This window comes from Porites lutea, chromosome 3 (assembly GCF_958299795.1).
Source record: "Porites lutea chromosome 3, jaPorLute2.1, whole genome shotgun sequence".
Lineage (NCBI taxonomy): Eukaryota > Metazoa > Cnidaria > Anthozoa > Scleractinia > Poritidae > Porites > Porites lutea.
This window is the reverse complement of record NC_133203.1, coordinates 38,637,631-38,655,878: the sequence shown is the minus strand read 5'-3', so window position 1 is coordinate 38,655,878 and position 18,248 is coordinate 38,637,631. Positions and strand designations below refer to the sequence as shown.

At 37.8% G+C, this 18,248-nt stretch overlaps 1 protein-coding gene across 1 annotated transcript; it reads right to left on the bottom strand.

Annotated features, from left to right (window-relative positions):
• Positions 1–1,012: 1,012 nt before the first annotated feature.
• On the bottom strand, positions 1,013–3,448 carry LOC140932270 (uncharacterized). The gene is made up of 4 exons (XM_073381893.1): positions 3,318–3,448; positions 2,519–2,842; positions 1,707–2,030; positions 1,013–1,217 (listed from the first exon to the last, which is right to left on the bottom strand). Exons 1-4 carry the CDS (start codon positions 3,434–3,436, stop codon positions 1,013–1,015), a joined length of 972 nt encoding a protein of 323 aa, XP_073237994.1. The 5' UTR covers positions 3,437–3,448.
• Positions 3,449–18,248: the final 14,800 nt, after the last annotated feature.

Genomic DNA, 18,248 nt, shown 5'->3' with positions numbered 1-18,248 from the left:
AACCCTACTATACACCCATACCACAATGAATAATAACTTGAATATCGTGCCCTATGTTAGCTAAGAAATAATTACAAGAAACTGATACAGAAGAGCTCAACAACGTGTTAAATGCTATTTATTATCGTATTAGAATTCATTCACAGATCTTTAGCAGGCAGTCTAGTTTAATTTAAAAAAATTAAGATAACAAGCTTAATTACATCGTCTTATTATTCGCTTTGCACTTCACTCATTTTTCATGTCAAGTTTATCTCAGTTTAAAGGGACATCTGGGCAAATCTAGAGAGGATGCAAAAATAAGAAAAATAAGAGACAAGAAAAAGAACTTACAGACAGCTTATCCCGACTGTAATCAGTTGTAATCAATTCCAGCATTGAGCGACCCATTGGCGAAATAATTGTGTATTTATAATTCTTTATTAAGTGATTTGAGTTAACACCGATAAAAGAAATATTCGGCGGTTGATATCGATGGAGCAACAGTGTGATCTACCAGTAATATATTTGTGTTTTAAAATAATTACTACTACAAAATAAACTGGCAAGCGAATTGAAATCAAAACAAAGTGAAAGAATTCTTGAAAATAAGGACAAAAAATAAAAATATAGTTAAATGAAAATAAAAAAAAAAACTAAATATTAAAGACAAGTTTAAAATAAGGAAAAGTTAAACAAATAATAAAGTGAAAATAAACCAAAAATGAAAAGTATCGCAAAAATTCCACAAGGCATAGACGACGCTAGGCTTATTGGATCAACAGATGGAAACTGGTCTTTTCGGGTTTTGTGAAGGAATTAGCTCTACCTTTTAGCTTGCTTATTGAAGAGTTAGTAGTCTCTTTAGGAAATGTTAGACAGACAGATACATGGATAGACAGACAGGCAAACATTTATAGACAGATAGATAGATAGATAGATAGATAGATAGATAGATAGATAGATAGATAGATAGATAGATAGAAGGATAGGTAGATAGATAGTTTGTTTACCGTTTTGATCGTTTCAGTCATCAACCGCGTCTTCGTCGATGGCTATTACGTCGGCGGAAACGTCGAATTACTCTGCGACGAACAAGTCGTACGACTCTGCGGAAAATAGGATCTGAAGACTCGTTTTCTGGATTGGTCAAAGCGTTTTCTTCCCAATCTTCGTTCTCCAATTCCTCACCATCGTTGTCTTCTGGCCCCATATCTTCATCTTGCAATGTTTCATCACTAAAGTGAGATTTAACCGCATTTACAGATTAAACCCTGCATCTACGCAAAATAAATCGTCTTGCTGAAAGTAATCACACTGGTGGCACCTTATTGAAGTTATTATCAAAACTGACTACAGTAATTTACCGGCAGTTAACAGTATGCGCAAGCTCTATTATAGTGAACGATAAATCACAGGATGTACAGCAGCCGGTTTTAAGTGCTCTCTATAGCCAACAAGTGTGTAATTTATGTGTCGATAAACCACGAAACAAAGTCCCAAACACCTTCTCCGAATCAACAAAGTGCTCTGGGTTAAAAAAAAAATAATAATAACGACGTTTCCTTAAGAAAAACAGCAACATCAGCAGCAGACTGTAAAAATTTAAAAGTACATTTAAGATACTCGTACCACTGAGAAAGACTGGAGAGATACCCTCTTAATCTCTTACATATATTATATCTTTTAACCTATTCAACATTACACGAGCTTCATTTCTGCCTTACCCACGAGAGTGTCGTTTTCGACCACGCGAAGACCGGCGGCGGCTTCCTCTTCGTCGGCGTAAACGTCGAATTACACGTATTATACGGCGAGGACGGATGAGACGCTTTGCTACAAAAGGCAAAGCAGGATCTGAAGACTCGTATTCTGGATTAGCTAAAGCGTTTTCTTTCCCATCTTCGTTCTCAAATTCCTCATCGTCGTCGTCTTCTGGCTCCATATCATAGGCGCCTTCCTCATCTTCATCTTCATCGTTCTCACTTTCGCTGTTTATATCTTTGTTTGGATTTTCAACCTGTCTATCTTCATCTTGCAATGTTTCATCACTAAAGTGAGATGTAACCGCATTTACAGATTAAACCCTACATCTACGCAAAATAACTCGTCTTGCTGAAAATAATCACACTGGTGGCACCTTATTGAAGTTATTATCAAAACTGACTACAGTAATTTACCGGCAATTAACAGTACGTGCAAGCTCTATAGTGAACGATAAATCCAATGATGAACAGCAACCGGTTTTAAGTGCACTCTATAGCCAACAAGTGTGTAATTTATGTGTCGATAAACCACGAAACGAAGTCTCAAACACCTTCTCAGAATCAACAAACTGCTCTGGGTTAAAAAAAAAAATAACAACGACGACGTTTCCTTAAGAAAAACAGCAACATCAGCAGCAGACTGTAAAAATTTAAAAGCACATTTAAGATACTCGTACCACTGAGAAAGACTGGAGAGATACCCTCTTAATCTCTTACATATATTCTATCTTTTTAACCTATTCAACATTACACGAGCTTCATTTCTGCCTTACCCACGAGAGTGTCGTTTTCGACCACGCGAAGACCGGCGGCGGCTTCCTCTTCGTCGGCGTAAACGTCGAATTACACGTATTATACGGCGAGGACGGATGAGACGCTTTGCTACAAAAGGCAAAGCAGGATCTGAAGACTCGTATTCTGGATTAGCCAAAGCGTTTTCTTTCCCATCTTCGTTCTCAAATTCCTCATCGTCGTCGTCTTCTGGCTCCATATCATAGGCGCCTTCCTCATCTTCATCTTCATCGTTCTCATTCTTGTTGTTTATATCTTTGTTTGGGTTTTCATCCTGTTTATCTTCATCTTGCAAATTTTTATCACTAAAATGAGATATAACCCAATTTATAGATTAAACCGAGCATGGCATTGACGCCAAAAAACTCACCATTGCTGGAGAAAATAAACACAATGGTGACAACTTATTAAAGTTATTATCAAAGCTGACCTCAGTAATTTACAGGCAATTAATTTAAAGTACGCGCCAGCTGTACATTGGACGATACTTCCAAACACTGCTGGGTCTTAAGTTCACTCTAAAGCCAGCAGGTGTACCTTACGTGCTAATAAAGCACGAAAAAAAATCTCAAAACCCTTTTCATTATAATCAACGATGTGCTCTGCGTTGAAAAGCGACGACGTTTATTTGATGAAAGAGCATCAACAGCAGCAGCGGGAAAACATTTTGAAACACATTTAACATAATTACAGTCAATTGACTCAGTGTAATCATCTAATCTATAATACCATGATTTAACTTATTCAACATTGCACGAACAACCTACGTTTCTGCCTTACCTTTCTCGGAGATCATTCACAAGATCATTTGTTTCATTGTCATCTGCTGCAACTGCATCTCCGTTGAATGGACTAGCCAAGCTGACGGCCAGCAGTGCCAACAGAATTAGAGTCTTCATCTCCAAATCTTCGTGACTGCTGGTTCTTGGAAACACGTATGTCGCGCTTTTATACGCTTTGCATTGATCGTAAATATCGTGATATTTTGAATGAAAAGATTAATTATATTCACAAAACAACAAAAAAAGCAACAACGACAGCAAAAAAGAAGAAATCAAATTTCCTTCTAAATTTAACACCGCGTTTGATTCTAAGCTCCTCCGAAAATAATATTCTGAGGATTTATAAGTAAAGCTAAATATCAGCCACAGTAAGCCAATAAGTAAATATCTCCTTGACCAAAAATGTTTCCAACAGTAAATGTCGTCTTAAAACTTGTAATGACTTGTAATGACTCTTGTTAAAAAAAAAAAATATATGAACAAAGATTAATTTAAAGGCTCTGTTCAAATTTTAACAAAGCAAGACTGAGTATTATTCATGGTTTTTATGTCTACATTCCTATACCTAGGCAACTTAAAAAGCAAAAAAAAGGGGGCAAACTTTACCCTAAGAAATTGATTTTAAATTTTCATTCTTATTTCTTTTAAAGTTGAGAGATACGATATCAAGGTTTGCGTGAGGTTTTGAACCACTTTACCCGCGGCATTGAGGCTTTTCTACAGTCAGTAGGCGAGGGTTTGCGATATTTTTTCTGATTTAATTGTTGCCTTTATTATTTAGGTGTGTATTCATCGTTTCTCCTTTTAAGTACCTCCATTAAAAGAAGTTAAAACTAGCAATGCAATCTACAATGCCTCTATATTTTCAGTTTATTTCAGTACATACTGATGTAATTTCTTGTATTGTACCCACCTGGACTAGCCCCTACGCTACCTGGGGGCCAAAGTAATGTCATTAATCAGTTGAAGTCTGCTAAAAAAAAACCTTATTGTTGTTGCTTTTATTACTCTTCTTCTTATCATTATTCTTCCTCTTCTTCTTCTTAATATTATTATCATGATTATTGTTATTATCATCTTTATTAATAGTATTTATTTAGTAGTAGTAGTAGTAGTAGTAGTAGTAGTAGTAGTAGTAGTAGTAGTAGTAGTAGTAGTAGTAGTAGTAGTAGTAGTAGTAGTAGTAGTAGTAGTAGTAGTAGTAGTAGTAGTAGTAGTAGTAGTAGTAGTAGTAGTAGTAGTAGTAGTAGTTTTAGTAGTAGTAGTTGTATTTATTGTTATCGTTATCACAGTTGTTGTCGGGAAGTTGAAATGCCTAGCTTTGCCATGAAAAGGTTGCCTTTGCACAAGACAATGTGCATAGGATTTGGCTTAGTCTTGTCGGATCCAGTTGACAGACCTGTATTTGTTTGATTGTTACTGTTGTTGTTTGTGCTTGTTACCACACTCACATTTTCAAGCAATTTTTAGTGTTAATAGTAAATAAAGATTACCAATCTACTCTTTCTTATCGAAATACGACTGTTCAATTACAAGCTGGTTGCTAAATTAACGTCAGGCAACAACAATTTATTTCCATGATTTTCTCCCTTAATCAGTAACGTCCATAACTACCCGCTAATAACGCAAACTAATAAAGACAATTCGCTGTAATAATAAATAAGTTATATATAACTTTAAGATGCAAAATAAATCAAAATGCTTTTTCGGAGGTTTGATTATAGAGGATCCTGTGACGTTTCGGATAACAAGCGTTGAAAGACATTTTATTTTTTAACTGCACATCCTTTTCTACAGCTACTGTGAAACCACTGATCGTGATTTGCAACAAATAATTTGTGATTTTTTCCCCCCTTAGGCGGTACTTGTAGAGGAAGTTAGTTAGAACGTAGGGGCGTATACGCACAGGAAGGCGTAGTGAAACAAGTGCGGAAGGCGCAAGACTCTAGGGAGATCTGGGGACATACTCCTCCAGAGGATTTTTATTTTTAGGGACCTTGGAAATGCCATTTCCCATGATTTCCAGGGGGAAGTTTCATAAATCATAGTATGACAAAAAAAAAAAAAAACGCTAACTATTTAGTAACTCTTCAAAACTGCGTTCGGCAGCGCAGGTTGACACAGGATAGGTTAGCAAAGTGGCAAGAGCGACATGGATCCCTGGAAAGAACTGGGGGCTTTTGTGATCAAGTGTCCGGTCGACCAGAGTTGTGTTTTCTTTTTCTCTTTCTTTATTTCATGACTTTCTTAAAGCAAAAGTAACAACGAAAAATCACGTCCTCTTCTCTTAAATCGAGAATTCTAGGAGGCTAAAAAACCTTTTTAAATATAATTTGATGAAATTGTTAAAAAGGGACTTATCCTCTGTTGGTTGGTTCCCTTTCATTGACCTTGTTACTCACACCCCGGCTAAAGAAGTCGCTTATTGATCTCTGGGCCATTTAATTCATTTACCAGTCAAATTTTTACTGAACTGAGCACCTTGAACATGAGCTCATAAATTCTGACCCGAAATGACTGCATTTCACACTTTCATCAAATCGGATCAAATTCTTTTGTGGACCTCTCAGAAAAAGGAAGAAAATGACTTCAAGGGTTCAAAAGGTAAAGTCTTTGTATTACTATTCGTGGATTTCGATCCATTTCTTTATTTTTTTTTTGGCTTTTCATTTTGTTACTGTGGTTGTGATGACAGGGTTTTGAACCCATATTAAAATGAATAGTACAATATTCATAAAGTCTTTTTTTAATAAAATAGCAACAATACAAGCGAAAAAGTCTTGCATGTGTAAAGGTCGCTTTTCGTCAAAAAATCTATAAATAAATTAGTCAAATAAAGAAATAAATAGAATGAATATATATATATATATAATTATCATTTAGTTTTTTGAGGTACGCAGTTGCGTAAGGATGCATTCAATGCATCTGCTAACAATATAATCAAATATCGGAAAAGTGTACTTAAACCAAGAAACTAGCAAATATCACTTTTTAACTCAGTACTGAATATCGGCTGTACCACGAAGCCATGCATTGACTTCTCGCCACATCAAACATAATTAAAAAGATGTAAAGCAAAGAGGAAACACTTAAAATTGGTCGAGCTAGTCAAAGTAAATCTCCTCAACTTGTTTAATTAAAGGAGCTGTGTCACGAAATTCAGCCAGAATTAGGTTATTGCAAAATGCTCTTTAAATTGAAAGAAACATAAAAATAACCGCTTAAAACGTTAAAGGAAGGTTAAAATAACGCAACAGAAATTTCAACGCGATTTTATTATAATTGTTATTAGGGTTTTTGGAAACTGTTCAGCCTAACAGTTTTTCAAAGTTTAACTCTGCTGTTTGCAGCTTCAAAAGTAATGCTCAGAGGACATATTTGTTTGTCTCTAATCTCTGATTTTGTCATTTACATGTGATTTCTTTGCCTACTTTCAGTTCCATAGCGATTGAGGGCGAGTAATTGGCAAAATAAAACAAAACGAACTGGACTGCTGTGACACAGCCGCTTTAACGACTACTACAAAAAACAACAACAACAACCAAAAGAAAACAACAACGACAACGAACAAAGTTAGAACCAAAGTTAGCGTACCTAAACGGTAAAACCACGCTATGCCCATGTAAGAATACTATCATTTTTCATATAACTGATCTTTTAAAAGGAGTTACAGGTACTACAACTGTTCAACACTTGAATTAGAACGACTTCTAATAAATGAAGAATTGCTATAGAAATCGGCGTCCTTCCTACAATTACTCTCATTCCCCTAAAAGAGAAAACAGAAATTGAAATTAAATTAAAAGGCCGGGATTTTTTCCTTTGAAGGTTTTTCTTACCCATTAAGTTATCTCTGTATGTGTCATGCAATGTTTATAAGATCATGTGGTCCAGTGAAGTCAGAAATTAGGTGTAAGTGAATATGATGAGCAACATAAGCTGTTGAAAAGAACCTAAAAAATACATGCTTGACCGAAAATAAAAACCTGATCTTTGCGTCGACCGAACGTAACAGCTCTAAACATAGGTCAGGGTATGATTCCCGGTCAAGCCTGTATTGTTTCAGATTCTTTTTCGACCGCTTAGGTTGCTCCAATTGCGAGGATCACGTCCACTTTCATCTCTTCATCCGCAGTTCAATATATGATTTATACATTCCAAGTCATAATGAAGTTAATTTGCTCAACCTGCTATTGACCGTGATACAAATAGTAAAACTAAAATACATTGTTTCTCACCGGCAGTAACTTATACCGGGTGGACAAACGCTTTAAACTTCCCAGTCAAATTTTGTCGATTCCTGTTACCAATAAATTGAAATGTGAAATAGTTGGAGTTATGGAGTTATGAGTTGAATTTAGATTAGATATCTTATTCGTAAGGTAAAATCCAAACAAGTGACATATTGCAAAATTAGTCTGATATAATATCAGCCGCAATATTAAATTTTTCTCTTTTAATTTTGCCGATGTAGATCAGGGACGCTAATTTTTATAGCAACACCAATGTGAGAGTCCTTCTCATTATAACCTACTAAGTATTTGAAAAATTAGAATTAAAAATGTAGGAAGAGTTACTACGTTTACTTTCTTGTCAGTAAGGATAAACAAAAATGATTCCTGAAGTTCTAAAAAGGTTGGATAATGTGGATTATGATTTATGCACTAATATTCACTAACATTATTGTTCGGGTCGGTTTCTGATCACTACAATAGACCCAGGCCGTATGGTTTCAAGGGAAAGTACAGAAAGTACGAAATCCGCGCCGAAACGATGGCTCTTTGCATGATGTTCTCAAAGAAAACAAATTGGGCAAAAATTGACATCGGGTCTCGTCGTTTTTTATTATTTGTATAATTCAATCTCTTAAAATGCTAAAGTTACATGTATTTGGATCCCTCGATACTTACAGAACTTATCAGGAGTCCCAAAACAGAGCAGCTGTTGATCTCCGTTACTATATATAAGCCAATGTCAAGGAGTTTTCACGATCCCGTTTATTTTTAGCATTTTAGAGTACTTTACAGATGCAGAAAAAAAATAATAATAAATAGCAATTAAAATACTTTTCCTGCCTTCAGTTTTTTAGCAGGTGTGTTAAAGGGAGCCCGGCTATTGGAGACACACTCCTGGCACCAGTAATGCCACGAGAACGGGCCGGGAAATACAGTTATAACATCTCAACACCCACAGGGCTCACAAAACCAAAATATCAGAAGCAATATCGACGCTAATATGTCTCTAGTTAGAGTTGTCGAGTGAGAAATCAGTATACAAACATCTTGGACAACACAAGCCAAACCGGGCTGTTTACTGTAATACTCTTTCTGGCTCATTCTGAACTAAGCTACTTGAAGGGAAGTTGTTTGAAAAAAATGATAATGAAAATAAGACATTTCTTACGGGAAGAATCGAAAGGATTCAAGGGCACTCAGTATCGATTTAAGGTTTGACATCCAAAAAAAGTGATTCACATCTGATTTTGCCACAGCTTGTGTCCCTCTTGCTTAAAATATTATACCGTGAACTATTTTGATCGACGAGGGCATTTTCTGCAATAACAACGATCGTTCCCTTCTCTCGCCATAATTCAAGATGGCGTCACATGAAATCGTCGTGAACAGCCTGGAACTCGTAAACCTTTGCGAACACTCGTTAATGAAACACTCATCTCCATCAGAACGTTTCCAACGGAGAAACCTATTAATAGTTCCACTTATTCCGGGAAATTTTTCATTGAAATGCCCGTATACTAGTCTGCGTCGCAGACACCCTAAACCGCCTCCAATAGTCTAGACCGACGCGTGGGCCGGCTGCAACACATGCTACAGGAGAGATGGTGTTGTCCATTTACATCCCAACCGGAATATCCAGAATTTCTTGGTAAAAGGAAAGCGCCCAATGGCAACTTTATGTAAGAGAATACTTTTCAAAGGATAGGCCTCTTTGGGAAAATACAATCCTCGAGCAGATATGTTGAAATGGAACGTTGGAGAAAGATTGCAATGGAAAAAGGGTTGAATATTTGACATGATTTAGAATATTGAAATTTTTCAAAAAATTTCATAGTGGGAATTAAAATTTCAGTATTTGACATGCTTGCAGAATATTAAGTAACAATATTCAAGTAACTCATCGACAATTATTGTTTTTTGTAAGATATCAGGCCATCTCTGTAATATCCGGACAAGGATGTTCTTCGTAATGATTTACGCATGCTGTTTCTTTCCGGCTCTTACTAAGGTACGTAAAGGAAAAAGCTATTTGAAAGACCAAAAAAAGGTTTTTCTTACAGAAATAGACCACGAGAATATGCAACAACAACAACAATTATAATCTTTAATTTCTTAATCACGTTTTACAAGAAGTGCACTCAGTGATAAATTAATAGGCTATTATTAATAATTGCTTTCGATCCAAACAACTTTTACTTGAGAAACGACATGTGAAGTGTTACTTTTTCCTTTCTTCATGGTCTATTTTTATTACCGATGAAAAAGAGTACAATTTCGGACATACGTGTTGGCCTCAGCACTTAGCTAAAGAGGCTTGAAGTGTAGGTTCTCAAACTTCATGAAATTTCGGAAGTTGTTATAAAACAGACGCTAATTTTGGGGGCCGTGGGTTGAGCATTTTTATGCTTAACGGATGTCGCCGTTTGATTTTTACAGGATCAACATACTTAAAAAATGTCGCTGCAAAGAACACCCCTTTGTAACAGACCCAGTGAAACCCTACTCATTGGTTTAATTCAGTCTATCCAGTGATTATTTGTTTCTACCCGACTGATTGTTTGCTTTCCCGTTCACTTTCTACATTGTACAAGACTAGTGTATTTCGTTGTTCATATTTGTTTACAAGAAGCAAAAATATAAAACGTTTATTAACATTGACAAATTAAAAACAAAATACAGAGGGTACAGGTTATCAATCTCACATTAAAAAGAGCAAGCCGTTTAGTTCTTGTCGCTACAGAAATATGTACAAGCTGTTCAAAGTTTTCATGCCGGTAAAAATGTAAGGCCTGCCCCCCGCCCCCCCCCCCCCCCCCCCCTCCCTTTTATGGGAAGAACACAACTAAACAACTAAGAAGAAAACCCAGAGGAAAATAAACCAACCCAGTGACGTTTTAATCGAGAGCCCAGTGAAGATATAGATTCTACTGGATCTGTTACAGAGGGCTGTCAAAGATATTAAGGCGCAAGGAGGGGATCAAGGCTCAGTGATGAAGATTTAAGTCCTGTTAGCCATTGTTAGCTATGCGCTTGCCTTTGGCTCTTGAAACCAACAAAGATGCAAAAAATAGCAAGTAACGACGAAGTGAAAGAAATTGCCAATGAATTTCAAGCAGAAGCAACTTAAGCGGAAGATAAGAAAGGCTCATGCCAACGTAAAAACGTGTTATTATGTCATTCACCCGGGGACCCAGTGGCAAAATTAACTTTAACGAACGGTTGTCAGCGGTGAGTGTTTCTTTACGGAAAGTCTCCAGTTTAAGCGAGCATCTGACATCACTTTAGATAAAGGCAGAGGTTGCGTTACAGATGCTAGTCAGCAAAATAGAATGATTTTCTAAAGGAAGCAATTTTCATTAAGCTGGAGCCACCTCAGATGAAGGCTCATCTGAGAGAGAATTTATAGTAGAAGCCACAGACTCCTGTACAGTGGCATCTGCTCACTGGTGTTTTCACCAGTGAGGACACTGACCCCGAGGCAGACTGCAGATACGCGTGCACCATGAAGAGAGTCAAAGACTGGATAACTGCTTCACATACTGCTTTAGCTATATCCTGGACCATAGTTGAACTGGGGCTGACTATGGACGGTGATTTCAAGCTGGGTGGGGATGATGTCGTGGCAGTTGCATTGGTGTGAAGCTGGATGTAGATGTTGAAGGTAAAGAGTCCTGTGCACACACGCCTGACGTGGCAAGCCAGAGGGCCCCAACCTACGTGCTGTCATTTTGGGACATAAAGGACGAGGCATTGTCCGATGCGAAAGCAAAATAAAGACAAAACAAAACAGGCAGCGGTCAAAGCAAGGCCAGACCCGATTACTAGGAGTGGCCTTAAGAGGCCAAATACAAAAACAATACAGGAGCACATGACAACACAGACAAACAACGTATACACAGCGGTGTAGCATGGCAGGGCAGAGAATACAACATCGTTTCGCCCCAAAGTGCTGACTATAATAAAAAATATACTGTGCCTATACACAGGCCAGTGGCATCACGCCAGATGGGCGCCATAGAGTTATAAATAGTTTACAATTATCTTGCCAAAAAATGAAAGAAAATCACAAATGTGAACAGTATTTACACATTTTCCTAAAATTGCCGCAAGCAGGGTTTAAACTGGACCATTGAATAGACAACTTAATAGTACGTTGTTCTTTTTTTAACCACTTGTCTTGAAGAACAGGATATTTTTCTTTGGAGTTTTTATTTTCTTCTGGTTGTCATGATCATGAAGTTATTTCTTTTTACAAAATAATTGCCCTTACAACTCAACTGTAGCGCTTAGGGTTGTTTAGAGGCACGAGCGCCAAGCGCGAGATACGCAGTAGGACGCAGTTAGGTCACATTTGCCGTCTTCAACTCGATTTTTAAACGTACAGAAGAAGGTTTCACCTAAGCTTATCTTATTGCCAAAAGCTAGAAGGATTTTTCTGTAACTCTATTAAAAACTGAAGTACTGTTGCTGTTCGCAAATTTAATATGACGGTCGCTAAAGGTATTGTTGCATGTATTTTACTTTGGTGGGTCTCTCTGTACCAAAAGCAAAAAACGCTTGCCTCCCTTGGTGTGATCTTACTTACATTTTTTTCGACTGCGCTTCGATTCTATAACTTATAGACATCACACGACCATCGCATGCACGACATAAGGTTACATGCCTTTATAAGTGATTGTCTGACTGCAAAACAAAACATTCCAGACTTACATACGACTATTGGCTTTTGCTGCAAAACTTTGCACCAGTTCTGGTGTGAAACTTTTACGGTGATTGCCTGACTGACTACCTACGACTACTGGCCTTTGCTGCGAAACTTTGCACCAGTTCTGGTGTGAAACTTTTACGGTGATTGCCTGACGGACTACCTACGACTACTGGCTTTTTCTGCGAAACTTTGCACCAGTTCTGGTGTGAAAGTTTTACGGTGATTGCCTGACGGACTACCTACGACTACTGGCTTTTTCTGCGAAACTTTGCACCAGTTCTGGTGTGAAACTTTTACGGTGATTGCCTGACGGACTACCTACGACTACTGGCTTTTGCTGCGAAACTTTGCACCAGTTTTGGTGTGAAACTTTTCCGGTGATTGCCTGACTGACTACCAACGCTTACTGGCTTTTGCTGCGAAACTTTGCACCAGTTCTGGTGTGAAACTTTTACGGTGATTGCCTGACTGACTACCTACGACTACTGGCTTTTGCTGCGAAACTTTGCACCAGTTCTGGTGTGAAACTTTTACGGTGATTGCCTGACGGACTACCTACGACTACTGGCTTTTGCTGCGAAACTTTGCACCAGTTCTGGTGTGAAACTTTTACGGTGATTGCCTGACGGACTACCTACGACTACTGGCTTTTGCTGCGAAACTTTGCACCAGTTCTGGTGTGAAACTTTTACGGTGATTGCCTGACGGACTACCTACGACTACTGGCTTTTGCTGCGAAACTTTGCACCAGTTCCGGTGTGAAACGTTTACGGTGATTGCCTGACGGACTACCTACGACTACTGGCTTTTGCTGCGAAACTTGGCACCAGTTCTGGTGTGAAACTTTTACGGTGATTGCCTGACGGACTACCTAAGACTACTGGCTTTTGCTGCGAAACTTTGCACCAGTTCTGGTGTGAAACTTTTACGGTGATTGCCTGAATGACTACCAACGCTTACTGGCTTTTGCTGCGAAACTTTGCACCAGTTCTGGTGTGAAAGTTTTACGGTGATTGCCTGACTGACTACCTAAGACTACCGGCTTTTGCTGCGAAACTTTGCACCAGTTCTGGTGTGAAACTTTTACGGTGATTGCCTGACGGACTACTTAAGACTACTGGCTATTGCTGCGAAACTTTTGCGGTGATTGTCTGACGACATACCATTATGGCTTCTTGGCTACAGAAAAAATGAGTAAGATCAAACTCAGGATGACAAGCTGTTACTAGTGAAGAGAAATTTAATACAAGAACACGTTATCAGTCTGGCTTTATAGAGTAAACTGTTGCCATAGCATATTTGAAAACATGGACAGTATTGTGTTTTATACCGCAACAGAACGGTCCTTGTTTGCTCTCAGGCGTTTCCTTAAATTACGAAGGAGGAAACCATCCCCCCCAGCACGTCGAAACTCGAGTTAAAGACCTCAAACGTTACCTTACTTTGTGGGTGGTTTTCAGCCGTAGTGGTTAGAAGTTTCTGACGGAAAGCCTGTTTACACGAAACTTTCTGTCAGTTCTGGTGTAAACCGTTTGCGAAGTAACAGTAGCACGGCATACAATGCTTGCGATAAGCATGTGTCTACACTGAATTTGGGGTAATTTTGGAGAGGAGACCACACGTAGATCGAGCTTACTTGTTATGTTGTTTATTGTTAAACTTTGATTTTGCCTCAGTGGATAATCGTTGCAAAATAAGCATTGGTCCGTAAGGCTTTGCGGTGATCACTTTTTTACGTGTCATTGTGTTATGGACATAGTTCGGGATCTTCCTTTTTATCTTTTACCTGCAAATACTCAAGACTACTCCTCAAGTCCACATTCCAAAACTGTAAGTACCGCTGAATGTCTTTAGTTGTTATGTTACTATTATGTAATACTTAGGGATAAAGAATAATATATACCAAACAAATACACTGATCTTTTCCCTATATCTAAAAAAGAAAAAAAAAAAACCGACAACTAGATAAAAGGTTGAAACAGGTTAAATATGCTCTTCTGTTATATTATGTAAATTTGACGTAAAACAGATTTTGCCTGCTGACTTTTATGTTTTTCTTGGCAATGTGTGTTAAATGAAACTCTGCTGGCTGGCTCATAACTTGCTTGTGCTACCGCTGGCTGGCAAACACCGAATTCCGTTTCACGCTGGCTGGGATTGCGTAATTTTTTTTTTTTTTTTTAACCTTGCTGGCTGACAAAAAACCGTCAAACATGATTGCTGGCTGGGATCTTTATTTTTTGAAAGTCTTGCTGGGATAGCAGTGAAGAGCGGGTATTTTTTTCCCGGAAAGTTAAATATTAACATAGGTTGACGTAAAAGCACTCTGCTAGCGTTTACGACATTGTATAATCAATTTTGCGAAAAAAGTTCGTTGGGTACTCCTGTGAAAAACAACAATAGGTCTAATTAGCAAAAAAAACATTTTTGCACGTGCAGCACACTTTTTTTGTACACTTCTTTGCCTTTTTTTTGCACGACTACAACGTGAAACTTCCAGAAACTTCCTAGTTACACGTTTTATGGAGGAAATGTCGTACGTGTTCGCGTTCACTTTTTTTCACTGCCGCTCATTTTCACCTTGCATTGTTGGCCGCTAGCATTTCTCATTTTTGTCACCGCCGCAACAACATTTTCCTGTTGTTCTTCCAACAAAAAGTGTCTCCTTTGTTTTTTTTATCTCTCGCTCTAGATCTCTGTCGTCCTTTTCTCGTTGAGCTTCGCTAGCTTGCCGCCTACTTTCTCTTTTTGTCCGTCTTTCTCTTGCTCTATATTCAAAATTTGTGGACATGACAATTAATCTAAGCGTAATACTTTAGAAAACACAGATACAGAGACAATTTCTCCATTGCGTTTTTGTCTTCATTTACTCTTTAGTTGTCTATGACGCGGGTGGCTATGCGATTTCCCGCCAAAATATTCTCGTGTTTGCATTTGGGTTGCCATACCTGTTGACCTGTTGATTGAGTTATTTTACACTGGTTTGCCTGTGGTGCGGACGGACGGACGGTCGGGGGGTCGGTCGGTGTACGCGCGAGAGCTGCCCTAAAATTTCTAACACGAATTGTGAAGGATAGACTAACTCCGTCGATCGAGTGTTGAAACAATCAACAGCGATGCAGCAGTGTGGTATTACAAAATTCTCCGTGAAATATCAGCCATAAAATCCTTTATTGACCGTTCAAAACGGAACGGAAACCCAGAAGCCACGTTGTATTGATTTAAGACATGATCTTCTTTTTACGTCATTATCGGTTTCTATAGCTGAAGCGCAAAATTTTAATTGCGTGACGAACAGCTTTTCTCGTTTTCAAGCAGATGCAGAAGAACTGGACATTTTATTTTATCAAAATCTTAAAATAAGGCCGTAAGCTATCTTTTCGTAAAATTGCCGTTTTGGCCGGGTATAGAGTATCCCTTTAAACTGCTTAGTATATGTTTTGTATGAAATTCTGTATTCGAGGTCTTGTCGAGTGAAGTGTGCATACGTTTTTCTTTATGTGACTGAAAAATTTGATAAACCATGTAAGCTAAATGGAAGCTTATAAATGTATAAATAAACGTTATACGAGTTAGTCATCTTCGTTTAAGCCTATTCAATTATTTTTTTTCCAAATACACAAGATTTTGCATTGGTTCCGTTAGGCAAATTTTTAGCTAAAAAGAAGGTTTCAGTATAATTTAAAAACTTTCGACAAGAACGTAAACTGCATTGGAAAATATATGGCTTAAAGAAGTTTTAACCATCACTGAAAATGACCTTAATATGGCTTTAAGGTATTTACCTTGTTAAACGATTTTGAAACCATCTCGCATTTTTATTGATCTCAATCACCGACCACTATTTCGGTCAATTTCCGGTTATCCTCGTCGTATTTCTGTAGTGATGACGAGCTGATTTTTTTGTGCTGTTTGAAACAACGAGTTCTCAAGCCTGTAAGTAAGTTTTGAGACCTCCAAAACCTTTCAACGTTGAAATTATTTTTTTCTTAATCCAACTCGGCCGCAGTTTTCTTATGTTTGTTTGTCTTCTTGGTGAGAAGTGACCCGCATTAGCCTTGCTTTTGCGCAAAAACAAGCGCTCGTCTTAGGCCGCCCGGGAATACGAAACTCGCCTATTTCAAAACTGCTCATGCTACGGCAAGCAAAATTACAAGTACTCATCATTTTCAACATCTGGGCATATTGATTATTGACGCAATGACCTAATCTGACGTCATATTATTGAATTTATTGGCAGATTCCAAATTTCCTCAAAGTACAATTAAAGGGACAGTGTCCCGATTATGCGCACGCGCGAGCGTCATCTGTTTTTTCTTCAAAAGACAATAGAACTGTCATATTGACTCGACAAGATTTCCTTCCGGACCGCACCGCCTACAGAGATTTGTTGTTTATATTCTCAAGTACTATTTTAGACCTTCAAAGAAGTCTTTCGTCTTATATAAAAAATTGGCTCGCGGTTCGAAGGCTTATCGCGATTTTATCGCTAGCTGGGCCGCCTCGCGACCGAAAATCTCGTTCCGCTCGCTTTAAAAACATATTTTCTAATTTGAAACTCGTGTCAGAGGTCAGTTGTTCCAAGTCTAGTAATATCTGCCTGGTTTGCTCGCGTTCTAGCCTCAAACGTTTGAAAGACAAAAGAAAATATGCAATCTCAACGCTATGAATCATCAGAAAGGTTAGTCAAAAATTATATTATGATTTCATGGCACTAGTTTTTCTAAACATGTAGCGCCTGTTTGTTTGATTTTGTCGGCCGTTAGGGAGATTCATTCAAAAAAGTTTACTAACGCGACGTTGCAAAACATTCTGCTTCATGAAGCTCCCCTCCACAATATCTCCTCAGTCACATCATTATCAATGTCTCAATGGTTTCTTTCTTACAGTCTTTATTGTTGCCGTTTCATTTCTACGTATTCCTTTCACAATTTTCTGAGCTTGTATGGAAGCTAGCAGAAGAAATAAGCCTTCAATCGGCATCAAAGTGCTTCCAATCTTATATAGAAGTAACGCCAAAAAATCCAGATTTTGCCCAAATCGAAACTTAACAGGAACAATATATCATTGATCTGTAATCCTGAGAAGTTTTAGTGTCGTATTGAACCCGGTCAAGGGCGATGCAAACGGATTTTTCAAGGTTCTCTTACTCTCCTCGCATCTTTTGATTTCGCGACATCCTGTCCAAAAATCAAAGTTTGGTGCATGCGCAGTAACGGGATACTGATCCTTTAAGCGAAAAGTACCTGAATACTAAGGTACTTGATAAAATCATCAAGTTCGCTAACATATAATAAATAACCTTTAACAATAGCAGTGATGTCATGATGGCGTCATCTATTACTGAAAAGGGACTGAAAGCATCCGCCATCTTAGAGCCGCTACTTTGAATTACTTAAAACCCACATACATCGAGGAATTTTTAATATGAAACTTGATCTAAGTATTAAAGAATGCACAGGAAGCAAAAAAATCTACAAAATATGGAATTCCGGGAGAAATGAACACTGTTGAAAATTAAACTGAGCATGTTCCATTCGGTCATGTTTTTTTCTCAAACTAGTCACTACAAAGAGACTTTTGTTCTTAGGCCATCGTAGTTTGATCAATGATAAAACACAAACAGCGGTGATAAACATTTTGAGTTTTTGCAATTCTTTAAACTTGACGTTTCGTATGCTATTCAACATACATTTTCAAAATTGATCATAAGTGTCCGTTAAAGCAAATGACGAAACTATATATTTTTTACAAGAGGTCTGGAAATGAGAATAAGAATTTAAAAATTCTTAACAGTAATGAATACAAAATTTAGGCAACAGCTTTTCACTGCTGATGTTGACATTAAAAGCTGGCTTAAGGCCTTGTATAAACAAAATAAATCATGACAAAATAGACAAAAATGTTTATTTTAATGATAATCTGTTTTGTCAGATGCTAAGATTTCAAAAGTGCTCCCATTTAATGTTATGTCCGGTGGTAGGAA

Coding starts and splice junctions, on each gene's coding strand:
- LOC140932270 (XM_073381893.1), bottom strand. CDS start 3,436: ATGAAGACTCTAATTCTGTTGGCACTGCTGGCCGTCAGCTTGGCTAGT. Junction 2,843..3,317: donor GTGAATGATCTCCGAGAAAG/GTAAGGCAGAAA, acceptor ATCTCATTTTAG/TGATAAAAATTTGCAAGATG. Junction 2,031..2,518: donor CGAAAACGACACTCTCGTGG/GTAAGGCAGAAA, acceptor ATCTCACTTTAG/TGATGAAACATTGCAAGATG.